Consider the following 23,094-nt stretch of genomic DNA (forward strand, 5'->3'; position numbering starts at 1 on the left):
AGTTGTTATCTATATGGAGATCGGGCTAAAATGTAATATATTGAACCGAACAAAAAACGTAAACTGTATAAATATATAGAAGAATACATTATAAATTTAATTTATACATCTACCGTGTTTTGTTATAATTTAATCTTACTATAAGATAAAATTATCAAAAAGACACTCTATGTAAATATATAAGCAACTTGATATGTAATTTTTTTCTTTAAACAATAAATTTTAGTTTAAATATATTTATTTATTTGTTGAATTTGTTAATAATTTATACATTTTTATTTATTTAGTAATAGACATGTTACTATTATTCATTTGATAACAAATGTGTTTTTTTAAATGAATCAAAATAACATATTAAAAAGTATCAAATTACACATATATCATATATAGATGATATAAATAAATTATGTGTTAATTAATTAATATATGCTATGAGTATTTTGTGCTTAAATTAACAAACATTTAATAAATTTTTTGTTATTAAAAATTAAATCTACTTGCTATCTTTGGAGCATTAGGTCTTTTCTGTCACTATACTTTCGTGTTTCCGTATGGTATGTAAGTTATAATTCATTCAATTAAGTATGAATTTTACTTTACAAGTACAATATATTTATATTAGATATTATGTCAAGACTCAATACATTCCAAAATTGATTAAAACTCCAAAATATAAGAAAATGACAATACATTTAAGGGATTATTTTTCAAATACTTGTTTTGGGTAAATTATTTACACCATTTTGACCCATCTTTTTTTCTTATTATACGTTACCTAATAAATTAACTTATTTACTAAAGATACCCACTATATAAAGAAGTATTATCTATTTTAGGTTAAATTTTTACATAGCCACCTTTTTCTCTCTCTCGTCTCTCTCTTTTTCTCTCTTCTTTTCTTCTTATTTTTTTCTTTTTTTTTCATTTGATTTTCAGTTTATTTTCTCCGATTATTTTTCCGTTCGTCTTTCCGGTCGCGCTTTTGTTCGTCTACTTCCGATGGATTTCTCGTTGTTTCTGGCCGTCTTTCCGTTCGTCTTTTTCGTTCGCGCTAGTTCGTTCGTCTCTTCCGTTCGCGCTATGGATTTCTCTACTCGTTTTTAGATTTGTGTAATTTTTTAGGTTTTTTATAATGATTTAAATATTTTGTAATTAAATTATTGTAGATTTATAATTTTTTGTTTATAAAATTGTTCTATTATTCATATAATTATTTATTTTGTCTTCTCTTATTCATAGATTTGTTTATTGCTACTGATTTTGTAAAGAAAAAACTGATTTATGGTGTATTTATAGTAATTTTATAATATATTTACATTTTAGTGTATTTTTGGTGTATTTATAGTGTATTTTTGCCGTTTTTAGTATATTTATGGTGCATTTACAGTGTTTATGGTGTATTTGCAGTGTTTATGGTGTATTTGCAGTGTTTCATGGTGTAAACCACAAAAAACACTATAAAATGCGATAAATACACTACTTATACACTAATCTTACACTATATAAACACCATAAAAACAATATATATACACTACTGTTACACTATAAAAAATAAAAAAATTGCAGAAAAAAATCTATAAAAAATAAAAATTAACACTATATATACACTATATATACACTAATCTTAAACTATATAAGAAAACTGTCGGTCGATTCTGTCGAACGAACCGAAAAAACCGAAAATCAAAATTAGAAACCGAAAAAAAGGTATTTTTGAAAATTAAAAAACAATAAGATATTTTTCGTAAATAAAAAAAGGTTAAAAAGAAAAATCAAAACTTGACAGGTAAAGGTGTAAATAAGTTTGCAAAACATGTATTTCAGGAAATTATCACTACATTTAACAAACATATAGATAAACAAAATAAAGCCCTCGTATTATTTATCATTAATATAACATATAAATTACTAATTTTTTAATAAGTAGCTAATCATAAAGGTGCCACTGTTAATTAGGTGGAGGCTCTGTAATTTTTTTTAGGATCGATCAAATTTAAATATCAATGGCAAGGTCGATGTTGCATCCCGCTTCGAGGAGGTCGATCACCACGCTAATTGTTAGTTCGTCTGTAATGGTACCAAAAGTTTGAAGAATAGTGGTTAGGCAGTTAACTGTAGCAGCTGTACCAATTTGTGCATTGGTTCGTATGAGCAATGGCAAGGTATTGCAGCAAATTGGCGATGGCGATGGTTATGGAGCATTGCCGATGCCAACTGTGATGTTAGCCTTAACAATATTTACAACATCGACGCAAGCACCCATAACAATAGTCGAATTTACGCAGTTCAAAATGTTACCTATAATGTTATGCTTAGTATCTCTTATTCCGGTAGCACCATTATTATTGATAATTAGTCCTAAAGGAGGATGTTACTTGTTTAGCGAAGCAGTTTAGTAATTTATCTTTTTTATTCGTAAGGCGATCTGCGAATCAGGCGGCGCATATGTTAGCGCAAAACGCCTGTTCCATTTCAAGTCATCAGGAATGGTTTTTCCATTTTCCTGAATTTCTTACATCTGTAATTGTTTCTGATCTTCATTAATATCATTATTGATTTTCAAAAAAAAAGTTGATTAGAAGTAAAAAAAAAAGGAAACTGAAATAATAAGGCAAAAAATAAAAAAATTAATTCAAATTGCAAATACTCGCAAATGTCGGGATCTTTCTATACAATTAGGCCATGTTTGGTTCATGGAATAGGTGCGGAATGGAATAGCTATTCCGTATAGAATGAAAATTCTTTGCTTTGGTTCATGGAATAGGTATTCCACGGAATTGTTATTCCATGATTTTGTGGAATAAGTACTCCTCTCAAAAACTAAAGAATGGCTATTTCATTCCTTATGGAATAGCTATTCTATTACATGCTATTCCATTCCATGAACCAAACATGACCTTAGTTCTATATTATTAGAGATTTAGAAGTAGATAGGCAACAAATAAACCAATAAAGCTAACACATAACCAATGTGCAGTACTTTTTTTGGAACATTTCTTTTTTCACAGATAAAATACACCCTTTAAATTAGGGGTGGGCATGGACCGGTTAACCGATTCACGGGGTAAATTGTAAACCGGTACACAATAGTGCGGTTTTTAAAATTAAAAATTTAAACTTAAAATTTTAAACGGTTAACTATTTAAAATAGTTTGGTTTTTCGGTTTTGCGGTTTTTAACCATGTAACCATTAAAAAAATTAGATACAAAAAAAATAAAATCTATAAATAAAATTTTAAATATAGTCTAAAATTAAACTTTAATTTCCATTCCATTTAATTATTAAAATATAAATTTTATATATTCCTACTTTAATTAGGTAAATATTTTATAAAGAAAAATTAAATTCTTTCAATATATATTAATAATTATATATATATATATATATTCTCCTAAAATAAAAATATATTTCCAATGAACTCTCCAATTTAAAACTCTTCAATTTTATAAATATTAGGTTATTCTGTTATATAGTTTTTTAATTTATTTTCTATTGATTTTTATGTTGAAAAAGAAGAAGAATGATATCATATTTAAAAGAAAAGATATTTATTTTTATAATTTTGAAATTGTATGGATAAAAAAGAAATAGAGAATGAGTTTGACTCTCTATATATGGAAAACCAAATTCACTTTCTATTTTATATTTAAAGGCTTAAGAGCATTCTCAATGGTGTTCTTTATAATAAAGAGCATTTTAAATTTAAAGATTAGTTTTTTAATTTTTACTCAAATAGACTCTCTAATTTCAACTCTTTATTTTACCTTTTTTCAATAAATATTAATCAAATAATCTTTTATTTTTATTTTTATATCAGATTAGTAAAAATTATATATATTAAAAAAAATATATATTTAATTTAATTTAAAAATTAAATATAATTGATGAAATATAAAATAGAGAGTGAAAATTGACTCTCCACATGTAGAGAGCCAAACTCACTCTCTTCTCTAAATGTAATATCCCGTGTTTTCCGATGATCATTTCGACAATTGATTGATCATTTTCATGTTTCGTTGGGCTCGGTTTAGTCCATGTTTTACTTTGGATTTGGTATGTCGTTGCTATTGGGCTTTGTGCAAATTTTTGCACTTTTTAGTGCCTTGTGCAGGGAGGCGTGTTGGGTCCATAACACCTCTCATCGCGCCCTAGGCAAATTTTCTCTTTTTGTTGAGGAAGGCGCGATGGACCTATAACGGCTCGCATTGCACCTCCCATCGCGCCCCTCAACTAGAATTGCTGATTTGGCATTTAGATAGACCCCTAATATGATTAAAACCATCCTCTTTCATTTTTATAAACCCTAGCCGACCTAGAATCATAAAAATACTCTGAGATTGATCAATCTCCCACCTTTTCCTCTCTTTTTGGATTTCGGTAAGTAATTTGCTCATATTTCTTCTCGTGTATTTATATGTTCTCGATTCAACTCGTGTTGTGGCTTATGTACTCATGTTTTCCAGTATTGTGGGATGTCTTGCACATTCTTTCCCTAATTTGTTTTGTTCTTGGATTCGTTTGGTGTTCTCATCAGCTTAATTCTCCTTGGTAAGTGTTCAATCTTGTGCTATAGCTTTTTATATTTTGGGTATTGTGATGATTTAGTTACTAATTTGCCATGTATGTTTAATTTTAACATAGCTTACTTGTTGTTGGATTTACCTTGGGTGTTATGAATTAATTATTAGATTATTTGCTAGATTGTTTTGTATGATTATGTATTACCTAATGTTTTGCTATGATGTCAGTGGTTGGAGATACATGTTATAGGACTGTAATTATACTTAGGAATCAATGCTTTGAGTATTCGTTTGTTTGGTGAACCAAATGTTGGTTTTTGGACATGTAATGCATATATATGTTTCGGTTTGGGTTGAATGTTGTTTGATATTTTAGTTGCTAGCCATGGATGGTATAGGGCTGTTTGTAACGCCTAAAACATGTTGACATTGTTTAAGATCGTTGGCTAATGTTTCATGTTGGTTGTATCTAAGTTGGCAATGTTATGCGGTGTTTTTATTGTCAGTGCAACTCTTGTTTCATATGTGAATTGGTGGATTTAAATGCATGTTTAAATCCTTATTAAACCTATTAAAGTGTTTTGGCATGCTTGTGCCTACTTTGGGTGATTTAGCTAATTGTGGCTAATTTTCAGCAATGTCGTATGAATAAATCATTGTTGTTAAGCTATGATTGAGTTCCATGTTTTCAAATGAATATTGATTTGATTTAAAGGCTTTTCGAATGTTGAACTTTGATCTATACTTTGATAAAACGCTGATTCGGGTTAGACTTGTATCACCCGACATGTGAGGTTAAACTTGAAAGTTATGATAACTTGGCTGACTCGTCACTTTGGATTTTACTTGGTTTTAAAGAGTAAACTAAGTTATATAAGCTTTCCGAGTTATATTTTCCTAGTTGAAAATCAAATTGTATTAATTTATTAATAAATTCATATTAAATAAATAAAGTCAATAACTTTTGCTTGATATAGCTTGAGATTTCGACCAATCAGTTGATTTGGCGTACTACATGTGGTGTTGCATCTGGAAATACCAATATGCAATACTCTGTCCATTATCGACCTGCTCGCTCGATGGATTGTCATTGAGGAATAGGAGGGTGAAAGATGAAATTTAGTGGCACGGATATGGAAAAATGGAATACTTGGACATGCACACTGCGAACAATATTATATTAAGGTTTAGTTGTACCTAAAACGCTAAATTTCTGACAGGTTTCCAAAATTTAAAAAAAAAACAGTTATAGAATGAAGTGTTTGTGCTAGCTATGGGAAACAACTATAGATATGATCTAAGGTAAAAAGAAATATATGAATCACTTCAAAAGATCCATGGCATTTTTTGTGTGTCCCGCCCACATAAGTAACCTCAGTAGCCGATTCGCTGGCCTTGAATGCTAATAATGGTCATCATACGAAACGAAAACATAAATGCCAAAATAAAGAACAGCAGAAGTACGACTTTACAAGAACACGTTATAATATAAAGTTTTTCAGAAGTATTTCTATTAGGAATTCCAAAAGAGTTCCCGTCACCGGAAATGAAACCTCGAAATGTAAGACTCAAAAAGTTTGTGTGCACATGTCGTACCCTGCGAACCACTTGTATGTTGAAAACATTCATTTTCAGTTTATCAGGTAAAACCCTCATGTAGTTTAAAATAATTTAACAACGAACAGAAATCTTATTCCTAGTGATGCTACTGACCAACTTTAAACGAAAGAAAACCTGAAACAGCAACAAATTACTACATTTCATAAGCCATCATCGACATACTCGTTAAATTCTTACTTGTTAGAAAGAAACAATGATCAGCGATGAGCCATTTTCTTTGGCTTCTTCACAAAACTCAGTCTAATCTGCTTTAGCCGCCTCCTCTTCCTCGCAGTTTTCTCAGGCAATGTCTCCCTCTTTTTTTCTTTTTTCACAGCCTTAGGCTTCTTCAGAAACTTCTCATCCACCTTATATTCCTTAGGTGTCACCGCCACTCCATTACTCAAAGCCTCATTAAACAGAGCATTTCCCTTATCGATACGATTATGAGCACACCATTTCCCTATCAATAAATCGTAACTCTTTATCCCAGGTTTACATCCATCCGCCTTCATCATCTCAAACACACTCATCGCGTGCTCAACCCTCTCAATACCGCACAGAATTTTCAAAAATCCATAATAAGCCTTTCTATCAAGCTTATTAGCATACCCTGCACTCTTCATTCTATCAATCATCTCATCCCCCTCACCAACCCTAGCAGCCTGATATAAACTCCGAATCAAAACAAGAAACGTAGTCTCATCAGGATCACATCCGAATTCCCTCATCCTATTAAACAAATTCAGCGCATCTTGAGTTTTCCTCATTTTGCATAAATGAGTAATTAACACATTAAAAGTCTCCACATTTCTCGGAACGCCACGAGTATCCATTTCCACCAAAACATTCTCAACCTCAGACCCAATTCTAAAAGGATCCTTCTCCCTACAAAGCTTATAAACACAATCAAGAATCGCATTGTAAGCCACCGTACCAATCTCAAACCCACCTCTAAACATCTCCCCAGCTAATCTTTTAGCCTCATCAAGTTTCCCATCAACACACCAACCTTTAATCAACAAATCACAAATAATCTCATCAGGAAATATCTCATTTGCCAAGCTTTTCACAAGCTTCTCAGCATAACTAGCATACCCATTTTCACACAACAATTTAACTACCAGCCTCAGATTATCCCTATCTCTCTTAAACCCATAGTCCCTCTCCATCCTATCGAAAAACCCGACCACCTTACTCGCCCGACCGGCACGAACAAGGCGATTAACCATTGATTCAAAGCTTTTAGAACCAATGACATCTCTGTTATCAAAAAGTAACTCATGGGTAGTTTGAAAATCCTTCCTTCTACCAAAATAATCAATAAAAAACGACACAGTTTCATCAGTGTGATTAAAATTTGCAGTTTTAGCAAGCCAGTGATGAAACCCTAAAACTGTACGGCCAGCATCAGGGGAGAGATCGAGTGTTTGATGGATTAAAGATGGGGTAATTGAATTGGTGATGTGAGAGAAGTGAAGGTTTAGGGTTTGAGAAATTGAGAGGGAATCTGAATCTGGGTTTCGGGTTAATTCGGTTGATATTGATTGGGCGACCGGATTGGGTTGTGGGTCGTTTGTGTTGGTGGTTAGGGTTTGGGTGGAATAGGAGAAGGGTTTAGAGAGTGACGGTGGTAAAAATGGCAATTTGCGGAGGAGGGTAGGGGCAAAGAAGGGAGAGAAATATGACGGCGGCGGCGGCGGTGGATAGAGGTGGTAATGGTGGAGGAGACGGCGGAGATGGAGAGAGGTTAACGGTGGCATTTTTATGTTTTAGAGAGAGAGAGAGTGAGAGCTCAAAAACCCTGAAAATGGAGAAACTCAGCTGTCTGGGTAGTAGGAGGAGTGATCTTGAGTGGGAGAGTGCACTGTAGAATGGTTCTGATTATTTGAGCCCAAGTCCATATGAGTTATAACCTACAGACTGGGCCTGGCATATTATTTGGGCCTAAAGCCTTTCTATGATAATACATTCTCTTTTTGTGAGAAGAGGAATTTACACCTTATATACTTTTTGCTAAGCTAGTTATGGATTCTTTTGTAATGATAATTGATTTCTATAAATTTGATTATCTTGAATTGTAGGTGGTGAAAAAATCTAATTTTTAGCTTAATCTATTGAAATTTTAGAAGAAACTTGTTTTGTTCGACAATGGAGGTTAGACCAAACTGTTTTAGTTTTATTAGAAGAAGCATTGTATGTTCGGAATATAAAATTCAAAAGAAGTGTATTTTTTACCAAAAAAATAAAAAATTATCTAGTAACGTATAAATACAAATACCTAACTAAAATCATGTATATGTGAAATAACACTTAGGAGAAAGCATCATTAATAGGCCGGATTCATTTGATTCAAAATGAATATTTAGCTTTTTAAAATTAGTAAGTTTTTTTAAGTGTGAATTTGAATTTTTATTTTAAATTAAAATTGTATGCAAGTGTGGAAAATCGATTCAAGTTCATATTGATCTAAATCGTGAAGTGAATTTAATGAGAATTAAAGGTATTAAAGGTACATTTAACCTTAAATAAATATTACAACCAAACTAACTCTAAAACAAACCATTAGTTTAAGATTAGATAATTAAATATTAAACATAACATATAAAGTTTAACACTTTATACCAATAATGTATAATTCAAATGTTGTATGCACTTGTCAATTTCTCTTACAAACGCTAAAACCTAAACCTGTCAATTTAAAAGAAATTGTATGCAATTCATTAATTAACCATTTTGAATAAAATATACAAAACTTTTTGGGGGGGGGGGGGGGGGGGGGCATCGGTCACCCAAAAGTATATAGCCTTGCAAGATACTTGCTGATTCACACGGGATTCCATGTGCTCCATACTAACAGTTGGCAAACGCAAATTACTATAAATTATATATAAAAAAAAGAATACATTCCATACAATTTTTTTATTATAATAATACACTTTTTAATTTTTATTTACAATAGATATATACTCTCTCCATCCCATAAAAATAAAATAAAATATTTTTTATTAATATTAAAAAACTCATTAATTATAGTTAATTATAGAGCGACTATATTTGATACTCATATAATAAAATTTTGAGAGTTGGTTTATAGTTTTTTATTTAATTAATATTAGATGATATAATTTTTTTCTATTTTTATGGAATGAAAACAAATAGTTATTTTTTGATCATTACGGGTTGGAAAAATACTTTTAATCTATCAAATATTATAGCGGCTACTGCATAGCTATTAAAGAGCGAAATTTTTATATGAAAAATGACCTATTTATGTTAAAAAATGTATTTATGAACAGTTTCACAAATAGAGTTATTTCTGTCAAAAAAAATACCTAAATTATACCCTATATATTCACAATGGATTGAATACAATGGAATTCAAGATTTATTCATCTCTTGGGCTTAAAATAGCCTAAGTTCTGCTCTTCTTCTTCCTCTTAAATTGAGTTCAGACTAGGGGTACCGGTCCATGAGGGTAATTTATAAACCGGTTCATTGCAATACGGTTTTTAAAATTTAAAACCTAAACCTAAAATTTTAAATGGTTAACCGGTAAATCGGTTCATCGTAAAAAAAACGGTTCGATTTTTCGGTTTTGCGGTTTTTAACCATATAACCATTAGAAAAATAAAAGACAAAAAAAGATAAAATTTTAATTCTATTTGATTTTTTAGCAAACAAAAAAAAACTATAGAAATTCAAATTATATTAAAAATATAAATCTAAACTATCTTATGAATAGTTAAGTCAATGCAAATATTTAAAACTATTATTATTTACAAATAATTTATAAGTAATATTAAAGTTAGATTTGTATTTTTTGAATTGTTTGTGGTGTTGTTCACGTCCACTTTCTACTATTTATATACTTTAAATATTCTTATTTCTGTTAAGTAAATATTTTAGTAAGAAAAACAAATTTCTTTTAAAATATTTTCATATATAAATTCTCCTAAAATATATAAATATTTCTAAATAAAATATGAGTCAATATATTTTTATATTTAGATATTATTGTGTATATTATAAAATCCATATTATTTTATAGATCATAAAATATATCTTATTAATTATTAAAAATATATGAATATATATATAAACCGGTTAACCGATTAACCACGGTTTTTAGAAATCCAAAACCTAAACTTAAACCATAAACCATAAAAACTAAAAATTAAAACCTAAACCTAAACTATTGAACCGGTTAATAATATTTTCCGGTTCGGTTTTCGGTTTCGGTTCGATTAATCGGTTTGGCCGGTTTTTTTGCCCACCTCTAGTTCAGATTAGACAAATGGACTATATATACAGCCCATCCACACGATCCTACAAACTTTGATAATTGCCTTGAACATTTTAATCACTCGTCTGAATATTGTAAAAACAAAAACAGAGAATTTATTACTTTAAAATTACATGCTCCTTTTTAAGAAAAAAATGTAGGAAAAGAAATTATCAAACAACTTTGGTGTACCCTAGTATACATACACGTGATGGGCAAGCTCTTTTCCGAGTGAAGTTGAGCGACTCGATATGAAAGAATATCACACTTGAGTGAAATATTTTTTATAAATAAGTTTGATGAAAATTTACTGTGAAAAAATATAAATAGAATGTGAAGCATACAAATATAATAAACTGACTAATTTATTATTTTAAGATTTCAGATTTGATGTGATGTCCGGTCTACAACTATAGTTAGCAGCCTGAACTTTATATATTTCAATCGGTTGCGCTTCTTTAGTATCAACATTTAAAATAAAAAAATCCAATATATAATATAGTATAATTAATATTAGTGGTTAGAATTAAAACATTGTTTAGAACTCCAACATCAATGAATTAAATTATACATGTCGTGCTCTCAATTTTTTGTTGTAGTATTAAAAATATAATTTATACTATTTTCTTGCTTCCAAAAATGTGCCACATATATAGTTAAGGTATTGCACATCATGTGATTGTAGTTATCATTTGATTAATCAAGGATTATGAACAAATTATATACTCATACTATGTTATTCAGTTGTGAAAAGGAAATTTAGGAGTCAAATTCAAAGTAATTAATTTGACATAAATTTGCAAGGCTAATTTTTCAACATTTTTGTCGCCTGCCATTGAGATATCAAACTCAAAATCTCATAATACTGTACATATGAACACAACACTAGTACTTAATTAGAGTTAAATTGGTATGGTTTCTTACTCTATTGAACAAATTTGATTGTAAAGCAATTCTGGCAAGGCGTATAAATATTTATAGTATAAAAAATATGTTTTTGTATTGTAGTTTTCATTTTGTGTCAATTGTATCGAAACATCATATAAAAAAGACGAATAGTCTAATTGATAAAAGTAATATAATTAAATAACTTAAGTGTAATACCCCGTATTAGTTAAAGTGGTTATTTTTGCGCGTGCCCAATTTTTTTTATAAATTAGGACCTCGAAAATAGTTATTAAATTCACGAGGTGAATTTATAAATATGAAAATGTGATTTAGAATGTGTTTGGCCATAAGTTTGACTTTTAGCAATTTTACGTGGTAAATGTGAATTTTGAGATTTTACGCTAAAAATCGTCAAAATAATTATTTTAATTATTTTTAAAACGCCCAAAAATATTTTATTCAGCCCATATATTTATGATTTAATGTTTTGAAGTATTTGAGAAAATTTAGTTCGTTTTTCCCCTAAAGATTGAATTATTTACGAAAATGGCCTAGTGGCAAACTTGTAAATAAATAAAACATGGAATAAATATCTAGATATTTTGATGAGTCTTCTTCTTCCCCAAGTAACTCATTCTCTTATTCATTTTAGTGTGGGTGCCAAATTCTCTCAAAAATAAAAACACAACTTTATTTTCTTTCAAAATTTCACAAAAATTCCTTAACCAAAAACGTAGCAAATTTCGCGTAGATCGTTAATCTACCATTGCATGTAGGATCAAGGTATACCTTCAACCTCAAATTTTAATTTTAGTTTTCTGATGTTGTTTGAGTTTTAGATACATGCTTAGGTTGTTAAAAAATGTGGTTTGATGCTTAAATAATTGGTTTGAATTGTTGTTTTGTTGGGTTTTGGATATAATTCATTTTTATATGTGAAATTAAATTATTATTTTAAATTTCTGGGCTGATGTTAAAAATGAATTTAATATATATGTTAAAGGTTGATTTTCATAGACTAAAGTTGATCAAAATGTTGGGTATGATTTATAAATAATGGGTTTCGATTTTTAGAGTTTAATTTCTTTAAAAATCGCTAAAATAAGGGTAAATGAGTTGATTTTAAATTTCTGAAAATAATCCTAATTATGTTTGATCTATATGTTGGGTTGATGATGAATAAGTGTTTAATTGTGAATTTTTGATAGTTTATTAACCGGGTTCGGTTTTGATAATTTTATTAGTTAAAATTGTTAAAATAAGGGTATTAATGTCATTTTAAATTTCTGGACAGAAATTATTTATAAAAATTTATAAACTTTATTTGTTGATTATTTATAGAATTAAAGTTATTAAAGTGATGTGTTTTGATGGATTAATAATCGGTTTTGTTTATAAATTGTTTATTCGGTTTTCAAGGGTGTTTAATATGGAAAATAATTTGTTTTAAATTTTTGGGTTAGAAATATTGTTAAATAAATTATATATTGAATATTTAAGGAATTAAAAGATTTAATGGGTGATTTTTGAGTGTTGATAAAATCGGGTTCGGATTTAGCAATTTATACGGTTTTAAATTGTTAAAATTAAGAAAAATAATTTATTTTAATTTTGAGGCTGCTGTTTTAGTATGATAATTAAAATAAATATGCTTTGGTTAATTTGATAGGATTATCCATAATTGACGAATAGTTAAAAAATTAAAAGTTACGATTTTGATCTAAATTGTGTTGCATGTCTATGAAATAAATGTTAGATCATAAAATTGAGTTGATGAGTAATTTTAGATTATTTAAAGAATTGATTGATGTGATTTTCAATTGATTTGGAGTTGATTCTCAAAATTGAAAGTTTTGGGGCTAAAATGTAACTTTCGTAAAAATGAAAGACCAAGCAGTATTTTAACCAAAATTCAAGATTATAAATGTACATAATCTGATGTAGAATGATTTTAAATGATTTTGGTAATTTTTGGAAAGATTTGAATGTTTTTGCCGAAAACTAGAGTTTTGGGGTTAAATTGTAGTTTTCCAAATTATGAGGGGCTACATGGTATGTTAGCCAAAGTTTCCAGATTATATTTGTTAATAATCTGAAGTAGAATGATTTTGGATATTTTAAGTAATTTTCTCGATTTTAAAATCGATTAGTTTACGAAAGGACCTAAATGGTCAATTTTGAAAAGTTTGAGGATATTTTAGTATTTTAACCAAAAGAAGAATTTAAGCCAATAAGGGGCTGTTTTAATTATCTTATGGAATGGTTAGATCCAATATTGAAAATAAATCCGAATTTTAATAATTAAAATATTATTAATTAGTTCGGTAATTAATGGAATAAGGGTAATGTGATAAAAGGGAAATATGGTAATTTGATTAGTCTAATGAAACTAATTAGAGAGATAAAAGAAAAATAATTATTTGTGAATAATTATGAAAAGCCATAGATGTGGAATGAACCTTGAATTTATTTCAAGTGTTTTTCTAAATCGAACCCGAGAGAGTAGGTTCGTAATCCTCGAAGAGTCGAGAATGAGAAGGAATTGTGAATCGGTTACGTTGAAATAACGACCGAAAAGGATGGTGTTTTGTGAAAAGTTTTAATGTGATGATTGTTTGTATACGATATGATATCGTATTTATGTGGCTACGTGTTTAGAGGTCGGTAATAGATTTAGAATTCTATTTTTGAGATCGACTTAACACGATTCCTGAATATAGATGTGACGGAAAGTCAACTATTGACGGATCAATTGAAGGAGCACCGGTTGGATAGACCGAGTGGATAATAGTGGATCATCGTGGCGTATTTAATTATTTATGAAGCGACAGTCTGTGAGTTTGCATTATTACATGCATACATTAAAGTAATAAAATTACTATTATTACTTTAATGTGGAAATTAATGTCATAAATCATTTTAAATATATCGTATATTTATTTTGAGTAAATAAAATTATTATGGAATGAGTCTATGAAACGTGCCATCCTATTGGGCTATAATAGGACTATGTGATCACTAGTTATTGCATGCATATTTATTTTATGTAAAGTGGAATGAACTGTGTGAATCTAGACGACGGTCTAGAAGTCTGAGACGACGGTCCAGACATAGCGGGAGAGCTTCTAAGACGACGGTCTAGAACCCCGAACAAGTTAACGGCGATGGAACGATAGAGTTCGGCCGATTGATTTAAGAACTAACGACGTCATGGAACATCAAATGTTATCGGTCGTTGAGTTCATGAGAAAAGTTGGAAACAGTCTAAAGAAAGGTTTAGAACTGTAAAGGATAGTGGAAAATAAACTAAAGTCGAGCGAATGTACGGGTTCAGCCGACTAGTTTATAAATCTCAGTCTGAAAGAAGACTTAGAGGAAAATGGATTAGAAATGGCATTTCATTTAAAGCATTACGTTTCTGTGATTGAACCAGTACTAAATATTTTAATATGACTATTTTATAACGGGTTAAATTATTTAATGTGTGTTTGTAAGTTGTAAACTCACCAGTATATCTGACCCACGTTGTGGAACTATTTTTCAGGAATATTGCCTGTGTTTGGACGAGACTTCATCTTTTTGATTCTTGAAGTCTTCGTTTTGCGTATATGGTAATTGGTCTTATTTTGATCTGTAGAGCTGCAGTAGAATAGATAGACAGACGCCTTAGCATGTCAGTATCTGCGATGTGTGCCACGCATGAACTCTGTTTTGTTTTCATCGCACGATTATAATATATTTTAACGACATGCATTAAGGTATTGGAAAATAGTTGCAACCCGGGTACACGGTAGTACCAGAAGTTTTGAGATACAGTGTAAAGAAAACTGTACGCAACTATGTTATGTGTATAATGTGGGGCCCAGCGTGGCTATATGCATGATTGCATGTTATCGGTTTTGTAAAAGACGGTATTCGAGGAATACGCGTTAAAACGATAACTAGTAATTGAAAAGTAACGGTTTTAATTTAATGAATGTGTTTGCATAATGAAATGCATTTAAATCCATAATGAAATGGTCTGCATAGTAAAATGCAGTTATCACCATAATGAGATGGTGTGTGCATAATGAGATGCATTATAAACCCCAGTGAAGTGGGTATGAAACTTGAATACATTAATTAAATAGGAAATTAATTGTAAAGTTTCATTATGATTTTATCGGAACGTTTTTAAACGGAGATTTTAAAATGTTCGAAAATGTGTTTTGAATTCCGCGAAAAATTTGAAGTGATTTTTAAAGTGTTTTTAAGGCTTGCTACGGGTTTCGGAGCAACCACTCCCATTCCCTAGCGCCGGTCTCGATGCCGAGAATCGGGTCGTGACAAAGGTGGTATCAGAGCAATGGTCGATGAGTTGGGCCATTGCGTGATAATGTGTGAGCAATATTCGAAAAAGTCGAATGATTGCATAGTGATAAAGTGTAAGGGCTTAGAAATGTCTATCGTGTTCCTAGGAATTTATTAGTATTCATAGGAATCTACTGCAGCATATAAGAATTCGAATCATGTCTTTGTTACGTCATCGTTTCTAAAATCCTAGATCTCCAGCTTTCCCTTAGGAAGTGAGTCTGTGATTATGTGATTATGTGCTTATTTGCAATTCTATGATTCGTTGATTAAAGTTGATTTGGGTTAATGAAAACCGAATATGATTGCATGGTTTTTAGTATTTAAAACGTGCAAAATGTGATGTGTGGAAAGTATGAAAATTAATTGTTTAAATTTTATGTGAAAAGTTATGTGGTTTATGTTTGGCTATTCGGTGATTATATGTTTAAAGGATGATATGCGATTTGTTTGCGCATTTGAATTTGATTGGTTGCTAAGTGAGCAACGTGATTTGATTAGAATGAGTGACTAAAATAAGTGGGAACTCATGTTGTAGAAGTAGAACATGATAAAGAGGAGACTCATGATGAGACCTCTGTTAAGGGTAAAGGAATGACCCATTACCTATAGTAGGTAAAAAAAATTGCGAACGATAGATAATAATAGATATAGAAGCGTTGTCGTTGACATCGAATTTATCAACGAAAGAAGAAAGCGAAGAATGATTTCTACAGAGTTGGAAATGTCTAAAGCAACTTATTTAAAGGAGTGGAAAATTATTTTCAAAAGAGTTTTACTATAAACTCGTGATCACAAGAAAATAAAATTTTAAATGAGATTTTCTTTGATTTCAAAAAGTGAAAATTCCGAAAGGATATTGAAAAGAAAAAGGGGGCGCCCTATGTTTTAAAGTGAATTTGAGTTTTAAATAAGTTTTGCTGGACATAACTCTGTAGTATCAAAAGAAGTTTGAGATAATCAGCATTGTTCGTGGGACAAAGAATTCAAGTACGTTCCGATATTCAAGTATAAGGAGAAATTCTTATCGAATATCCGGATTTCTACCCGAGTAGAAATTCGATAACGGTAGAGTAGAATTATCAGGTATCTTAAGTTATAATACCGATAATGTAAGCTAGGTATATCCTTTGAGATATAAGGATTACGCGGCGGATCGAGCGAATAGATCGATTAAGAGTACGCTAGCGAGATGTTGCACTAAAGATAGAGTAGCATAGTACGAAATGTAGAAAGACATTGAGTAAGTGGAAACAATTGGATGTGTAGAACCATCCTATTATAATAAGTAAATGTATTTGTGGTTAAAGACGATGTTAATACCAAAGTATAATTTCATCTTTTACGAGATATGATGAAATGGAAAAGGCGCAATCTTGAAATAAAGAGTAGAGGTGAGTAAAGGATTAATAGAAAAGAGTATAGAAAGTGTCTATGATTAAAGATAATCTGGTAAATCCCGTGTATTGATCATGAACGGGATTCATGAATTATTTAAAGAAAAATAAGTATAAATGGAAGAACGGATAAGTGAAAGTTAGCATTGAAGCTATATAAAGTGATGAACAAGAATTTAAAGATTGTCGTAGTGAGAATGAAAATCAAATAAAAAAGGTGATTAAGAGTCAAAGTGATAGGAACAAGGATGTGTGTTCTCTGAATAATAAAGTCATGAGTATAAAGTGATGCGATAAGGAGACAAGACAATTGGGTACCAGAAATATATTTTCTGACGCCTAGAAAGGTAGTAGAAGGTTGTATGCGTGTGCTCAAGATAGAGACACGAGTTGTATGATGTAATTGGTGAGATTTTCACGAATCAAAGTGAATGGAATCTCAAGCTGAGAAATTGATTTAGAAAATTTCGAAGCTACGATTACACTGCAAAAATATTACAGAATAGGAAATGTTATGGCAAATGTGTTGAGTACAAAATCTTCGGATAATCTCACTCGTGATGCAAAAGCATTGTCTAAATTTTTAACTCGAAAATATTATAATTTCCTAGAGAAAGAATTCTGTGGTAGAAGGAGGTAAGTTCCGGTGTAGAAAATTGACTATTGGCATATGAATTAAGGAGTTGTGAAGTAATGAAATGTATTTGGCGAAAGAATCGTCACAAGTTAATTCTGGAATTGGTTCAGATTAAAGAAAAAAAAGGGGATAGAATCTAAGGACGTTACAAAATAGAAAGTACAGTGATGTAATGGTGTAAGAGGTAAAAGAAAATGATAAAAGAAGTTTAAGAATATAGTAAGTAGAATGTTCGAGAATACGATCGTTATGTTATAAAAAAATATGAATGAATATCGAATGGTGAGTCGATATCAAATGGGATGGTAAAATGAAAGTTGGTATCAAAATTTGGAAATTCCAAGAATTAAGAGAATAAGATTTGATATAAAAAAGTGGTAAGTACGAGTTTGACATGTGAAACTCGGAAAACATAAAAAAGAGTGAAGGAGTTGTAAAGATGCAGTTAATATAAAAACTGTGAAAGAAATGGGAATAAGAAAAGATAGTGATATTTGGATGTGAACACAGTGGAAATAATAAATGGAGTCGGTAAACATTAACGACAAAGTGAAAGTAGTTAATGAGATAAGAGCGAATGAAGAAATTTATATGTTGGAAAAGCGAAAAGATAAAGTATCAGAGTAGCGCAGTGAAAGCGTGAAGGACCCATAGACAACATTAAAAAGAGTAACTGATACGCAAATACGAATTTTAAGCAATTCGAGGACGAATTGTTTTTAAGTGGGGGAGAATGTAATACCCCGTATTAGTTAAAGTGGTTATTTTTGCGCGTGCCCAATTTTTTTTATAAATTAGGACCTCGAAAATAGTTATTAAATTCACGAGGTGAATTTATAAATATGAAAATGTGATTTAGAATGTGTTTGGCCATAAGTTTGACTTTTAGCAATTTTACGTGGTAAATGTGAATTTTGAGATTTTACGCTAAAAATCGTCAAAATAATTATTTTAATTATTTTTAAAACGCCCAAAAATATTTTATTCAGCCCATATATTTATGATTTAATGTTTTGAAGTATTTGAGAAAATTTAGTTCGTTTTTCCCCTAAAGATTGAATTATTTACGAAAATGGCCTAGTGGCAAACTTGTAAATAAATAAAACATGGAATAAATATCTAGATATTTTGATGAGTCTTCTTCTTCCCCAAGTAACTCATTCTCTTATTCATTTTAGTGTGGGTGCCAAATTCTCTCAAAAATAAAAACACAACTTTATTTTCTTTCAAAATTTCACAAAAATTCCTTAACCAAAAACGTAGCAAATTTCGCGTAGATCGTTAATCTACCATTGCATGTAGGATCAAGGTATACCTTCAACCTCAAATTTTAATTTTAGTTTTCTGATGTTGTTTGAGTTTTAGATACATGCTTAGGTTGTTAAAAAATGTGGTTTGATGCTTAAATAATTGGTTTGAATTGTTGTTTTGTTGGGTTTTGGATATAATTCATTTTTATATGTGAAATTAAATTATTATTTTAAATTTCTGGGCTGATGTTAAAAATGAATTTAATATATATGTTAAAGGTTGATTTTCATAGACTAAAGTTGATCAAAATGTTGGGTATGATTTATAAATAATGGGTTTCGATTTTTAGAGTTTAATTTCTTTAAAAATCGCTAAAATAAGGGTAAATGAGTTGATTTTAAATTTCTGAAAATAATCCTAATTATGTTTGATCTATATGTTGGGTTGATGATGAATAAGTGTTTAATTGTGAATTTTTGATAGTTTATTAACCGGGTTCGGTTTTGATAATTTTATTAGTTAAAATTGTTAAAATAAGGGTATTAATGTCATTTTAAATTTCTGGACAGAAATTATTTATAAAAATTTATAAACTTTATTTGTTGATTATTTATAGAATTAAAGTTATTAAAGTGATGTGTTTTGATGGATTAATAATCGGTTTTGTTTATAAATTGTTTATTCGGTTTTCAAGGGTGTTTAATATGGAAAATAATTTGTTTTAAATTTTTGGGTTAGAAATATTGTTAAATAAATTATATATTGAATATTTAAGGAATTAAAAGATTTAATGGGTGATTTTTGAGTGTTGATAAAATCGGGTTCGGATTTAGCAATTTATACGGTTTTAAATTGTTAAAATTAAGAAAAATAATTTATTTTAATTTTGAGGCTGCTGTTTTAGTATGATAATTAAAATAAATATGTTTTGGTTAATTTGATAGGATTATCCATAATTGACGAATAGTTAAAAAATTAAAAGTTACGATTTTGATCTAAATTGTGTTGCATGTCTATGAAATAAATGTTAGATCATAAAATTGAGTTGATGAGTAATTTTAGATTATTTAAAGAATTGATTGATGTGATTTTCAATTGATTTGGAGTTGATTCTCAAAATTGAAAGTTTTGGGGCTAAAATGTAACTTTCGTAAAAATGAAAGACCAAGCAGTATTTTAACCAAAATTCAAGATTATAAATGTACATAATCTGATGTAGAATGATTTTAAATGATTTTGGTAATTTTTGGAAAGATTTGAATGTTTTTGCCGAAAACTAGAGTTTTGGGGTTAAATTGTAGTTTTCCAAATTATGAGGGGCTACATGGTATGTTAGCCAAAGTTTCCAGATTATATTTGTTAATAATCTGAAGTAGAATGATTTTGGATATTTTAAGTAATTTTCTCGATTTTAAAATCGATTAGTTTACGAAAGGACCTAAATGGTCAATTTTGAAAAGTTTGAGGATATTTTAGTATTTTAACCAAAAGAAGAATTTAAGCCAATAAGGGGCTGTTTTAATTATCTTATGGAATGGTTAGATCCAATATTGAAAATAAATCCGAATTTTAATAATTAAAATATTATTAATTAGTTCGGTAATTAATGGAATAAGGGTAATGTGATAAAAGGGAAATATGGTAATTTGATTAGTCTAATGAAACTAATTAGAGAGATAAAAGAAAAATAATTATTTGTGAATAATTATGAAAAGCCATAGATGTGGAATGAACCTTGAATTTATTTCAAGTGTTTTTCTAAATCGAACCCGAGAGAGTAGGTTCGTAATCCTCGAAGAGTCGAGAATGAGAAGGAATTGTGAATCGGTTACGTTGAAATAACGACCGAAAAGGATGGTGTTTTGTGAAAAGTTTTAATGTGATGATTGTTTGTATACGATATGATATCGTATTTATGTGGCTACGTGTTTAGAGGTCGGTAATAGATTTAGAATTCTATTTTTGAGATCGACTTAACACGATTCCTGAATATAGATGTGACGGAAAGTCAACTATTGACGGATCAATTGAAGGAGCACCGGTTGGATAGACCGAGTGGATAATAGTGGATCATCGTGGCGTATTTAATTATTTATGAAGCGACAGTCTGTGAGTTTGCATTATTACATGCATACATTAAAGTAATAAAATTACTATTATTACTTTAATGTGGAAATTAATGTCATAAATCATTTTAAATATATCGTATATTTATTTTGAGTAAATAAAATTATTATGGAATGAGTCTATGAAACGTGCCATCCTATTGGGCTATAATAGGACTATGTGATCACTAGTTATTGCATGCATATTTATTTTATGTAAAGTGGAATGAACTGTGTGAATCTAGACGACGGTCTAGAAGTCTGAGACGACGGTCCAGACATAGCGGGAGAGCTTCTAAGACGACGGTCTAGAACCCCGAACAAGTTAACGGCGATGGAACGATAGAGTTCGGCCGATTGATTTAAGAACTAACGACGTCATGGAACATTAAATGTTATCGGTCGTTGAGTTCATGAGAAAAGTTGGAAACAGTCTAAAGAAAGGTTTAGAACTGTAAAGGATAGTGGAAAATAAACTAAAGTCGAGCGAATGTACGGGTTCAGCCGACTAGTTTATAAATCTCAGTCTGAAAGAAGACTTAGAGGAAAATGGATTAGAAATGGCATTTCATTTAAAGCATTACGTTTCTGTGATTGAACCAGTACTAAATATTTTAATATGACTATTTTATAACGGGTTAAATTATTTAATGTGTGTTTGTAAGTTGTAAACTCACCAGTATATCTGACCCACGTTGTGGAACTATTTTTCAGGAATATTGCCTGTGTTTGGACGAGACTTCATCTTTTTGATTCTTGAAGTCTTCGTTTTGCGTATATGGTAATTGGTCTTATTTTGATCTGTAGAGCTGCAGTAGAATAGATAGACAGACGCCTTAGCATGTCAGTATCTGCGATGTGTGCCACGCATGAACTCTGTTTTGTTTTCATCGCACGATTATAATATATTTTAACGACATGCATTAAGGTATTGGAAAATAGTTGCAACCCGGGTACACGGTAGTACCAGAAGTTTTGAGATACAGTGTAAAGAAAACTGTACGCAACTATGTTATGTGTATAATGTGGGGCCCAGCGTGGCTATATGCATGATTGCATGTTATCGGTTTTGTAAAAGACGGTATTCGAGGAATACGCGTTAAAACGATAACTAGTAATTGAAAAGTAACGGTTTTAATTTAATGAATGTGTTTGCATAATGAAATGCATTTAAATCCATAATGAAATGGTCTGCATAGTAAAATGCAGTTATCACCATAATGAGATGGTGTGTGCATAATAAGATGCATTATAAACCCCAGTGAAGTGGGTATGAAACTTGAATACATTAATTAAATAGGAAATTAATTGTAAAGTTTCATTATGATTTTATCGGAACGTTTTTAAACGGAGATTTTAAAATGTTCGAAAATGTGTTTTGAATTCCGCGAAAAATTTGAAGTGATTTTTAAAGTGTTTTTAAGGCTTGCTACGGGTTTCGGAGCAACCACTCCCATTCCCTAGCGCCGGTCTCGATGCCGAGAATCGGGTCGTGACATTAAGTTATTTCTGTGACAATTTAGTCCATACGTGGAAAAATGTTTTATAACTAAATTGATAATAACATAAAAGTTCATAATTTTTTTGATAATATATAACATTTTAATAAAATTAGATAGAGAATTTTTCAAAAGTTTTATGAATATTTCTCTAATTAAGACAAATTTGTAAGAAGGATCTCCTTTTTGAATGAAATTCTGTAATTTGTTCCCCTTTCACAGAAAATGGTTGATGCTTTTTTATTTTGGATCCTTCGGGACTAACGGGGCTCGAACCCGCAGCTTCCGCCTTAACAGGACGATACTCTGACCAATTGAACTACGATCCCATGAAAATTAAGCGTGCAGCCTAAAACGTCTTAAATTCTCTTTAGAATTGAATTTCATTCGAACTATGCTACCTGCGACTCATCATGGTAGAAGGGGGCGGAACTGAACACTTTTGTGTTTAGAGCATTGTCTGAGTGAGTAGGCAGCGCCTACAAAACTTTACTTTTTTGAAGAGGCTGGGTTGTTTCCTCTTTGGCGCCCGCCTTTTTTAGGTGTTGGGGCAAGGCAAGCC

General features: G+C 30.4%; 1 protein-coding gene and 2 long non-coding RNA genes across 3 annotated transcripts; 2 read left to right on the forward strand and 1 right to left on the reverse strand.

Annotated features, from left to right (window-relative positions):
- Window positions 1-5,988: 5,988 nt before the first annotated feature.
- Window positions 5,989-7,889, reverse strand: LOC126672860 (pentatricopeptide repeat-containing protein PNM1, mitochondrial; the record flags this gene model as incomplete). Its single annotated transcript, XM_050366812.2, has 1 exon — window positions 5,989-7,889. A coding segment is annotated over one exon (1,551 nt), but the record flags the coding sequence as incomplete, so codon positions are not given.
- Window positions 7,890-13,742: 5,853 nt separating this feature from the next.
- On the forward strand, window positions 13,743-15,270 carry LOC126671599 (uncharacterized). Its single transcript, XR_007639058.2, has 2 exons — window positions 13,743-14,127; window positions 14,838-15,270. It is a non-coding gene; the product is annotated as an uncharacterized LOC126671599 (long non-coding RNA).
- A 5,382-nt stretch (window positions 15,271-20,652) lies between these two features.
- LOC126671600 (uncharacterized) lies at window positions 20,653-22,180 on the forward strand. The gene is made up of 2 exons (XR_007639059.2): window positions 20,653-21,037; window positions 21,748-22,180. It is a non-coding gene; the product is annotated as an uncharacterized LOC126671600 (long non-coding RNA).
- Window positions 22,181-23,094: the final 914 nt, after the last annotated feature.

Source organism: Mercurialis annua, linkage group LG3 (genome assembly GCF_937616625.2).
Source record: "Mercurialis annua linkage group LG3, ddMerAnnu1.2, whole genome shotgun sequence".
NCBI classification, from domain to species: Eukaryota; Viridiplantae; Streptophyta; class Magnoliopsida; order Malpighiales; family Euphorbiaceae; genus Mercurialis; species Mercurialis annua.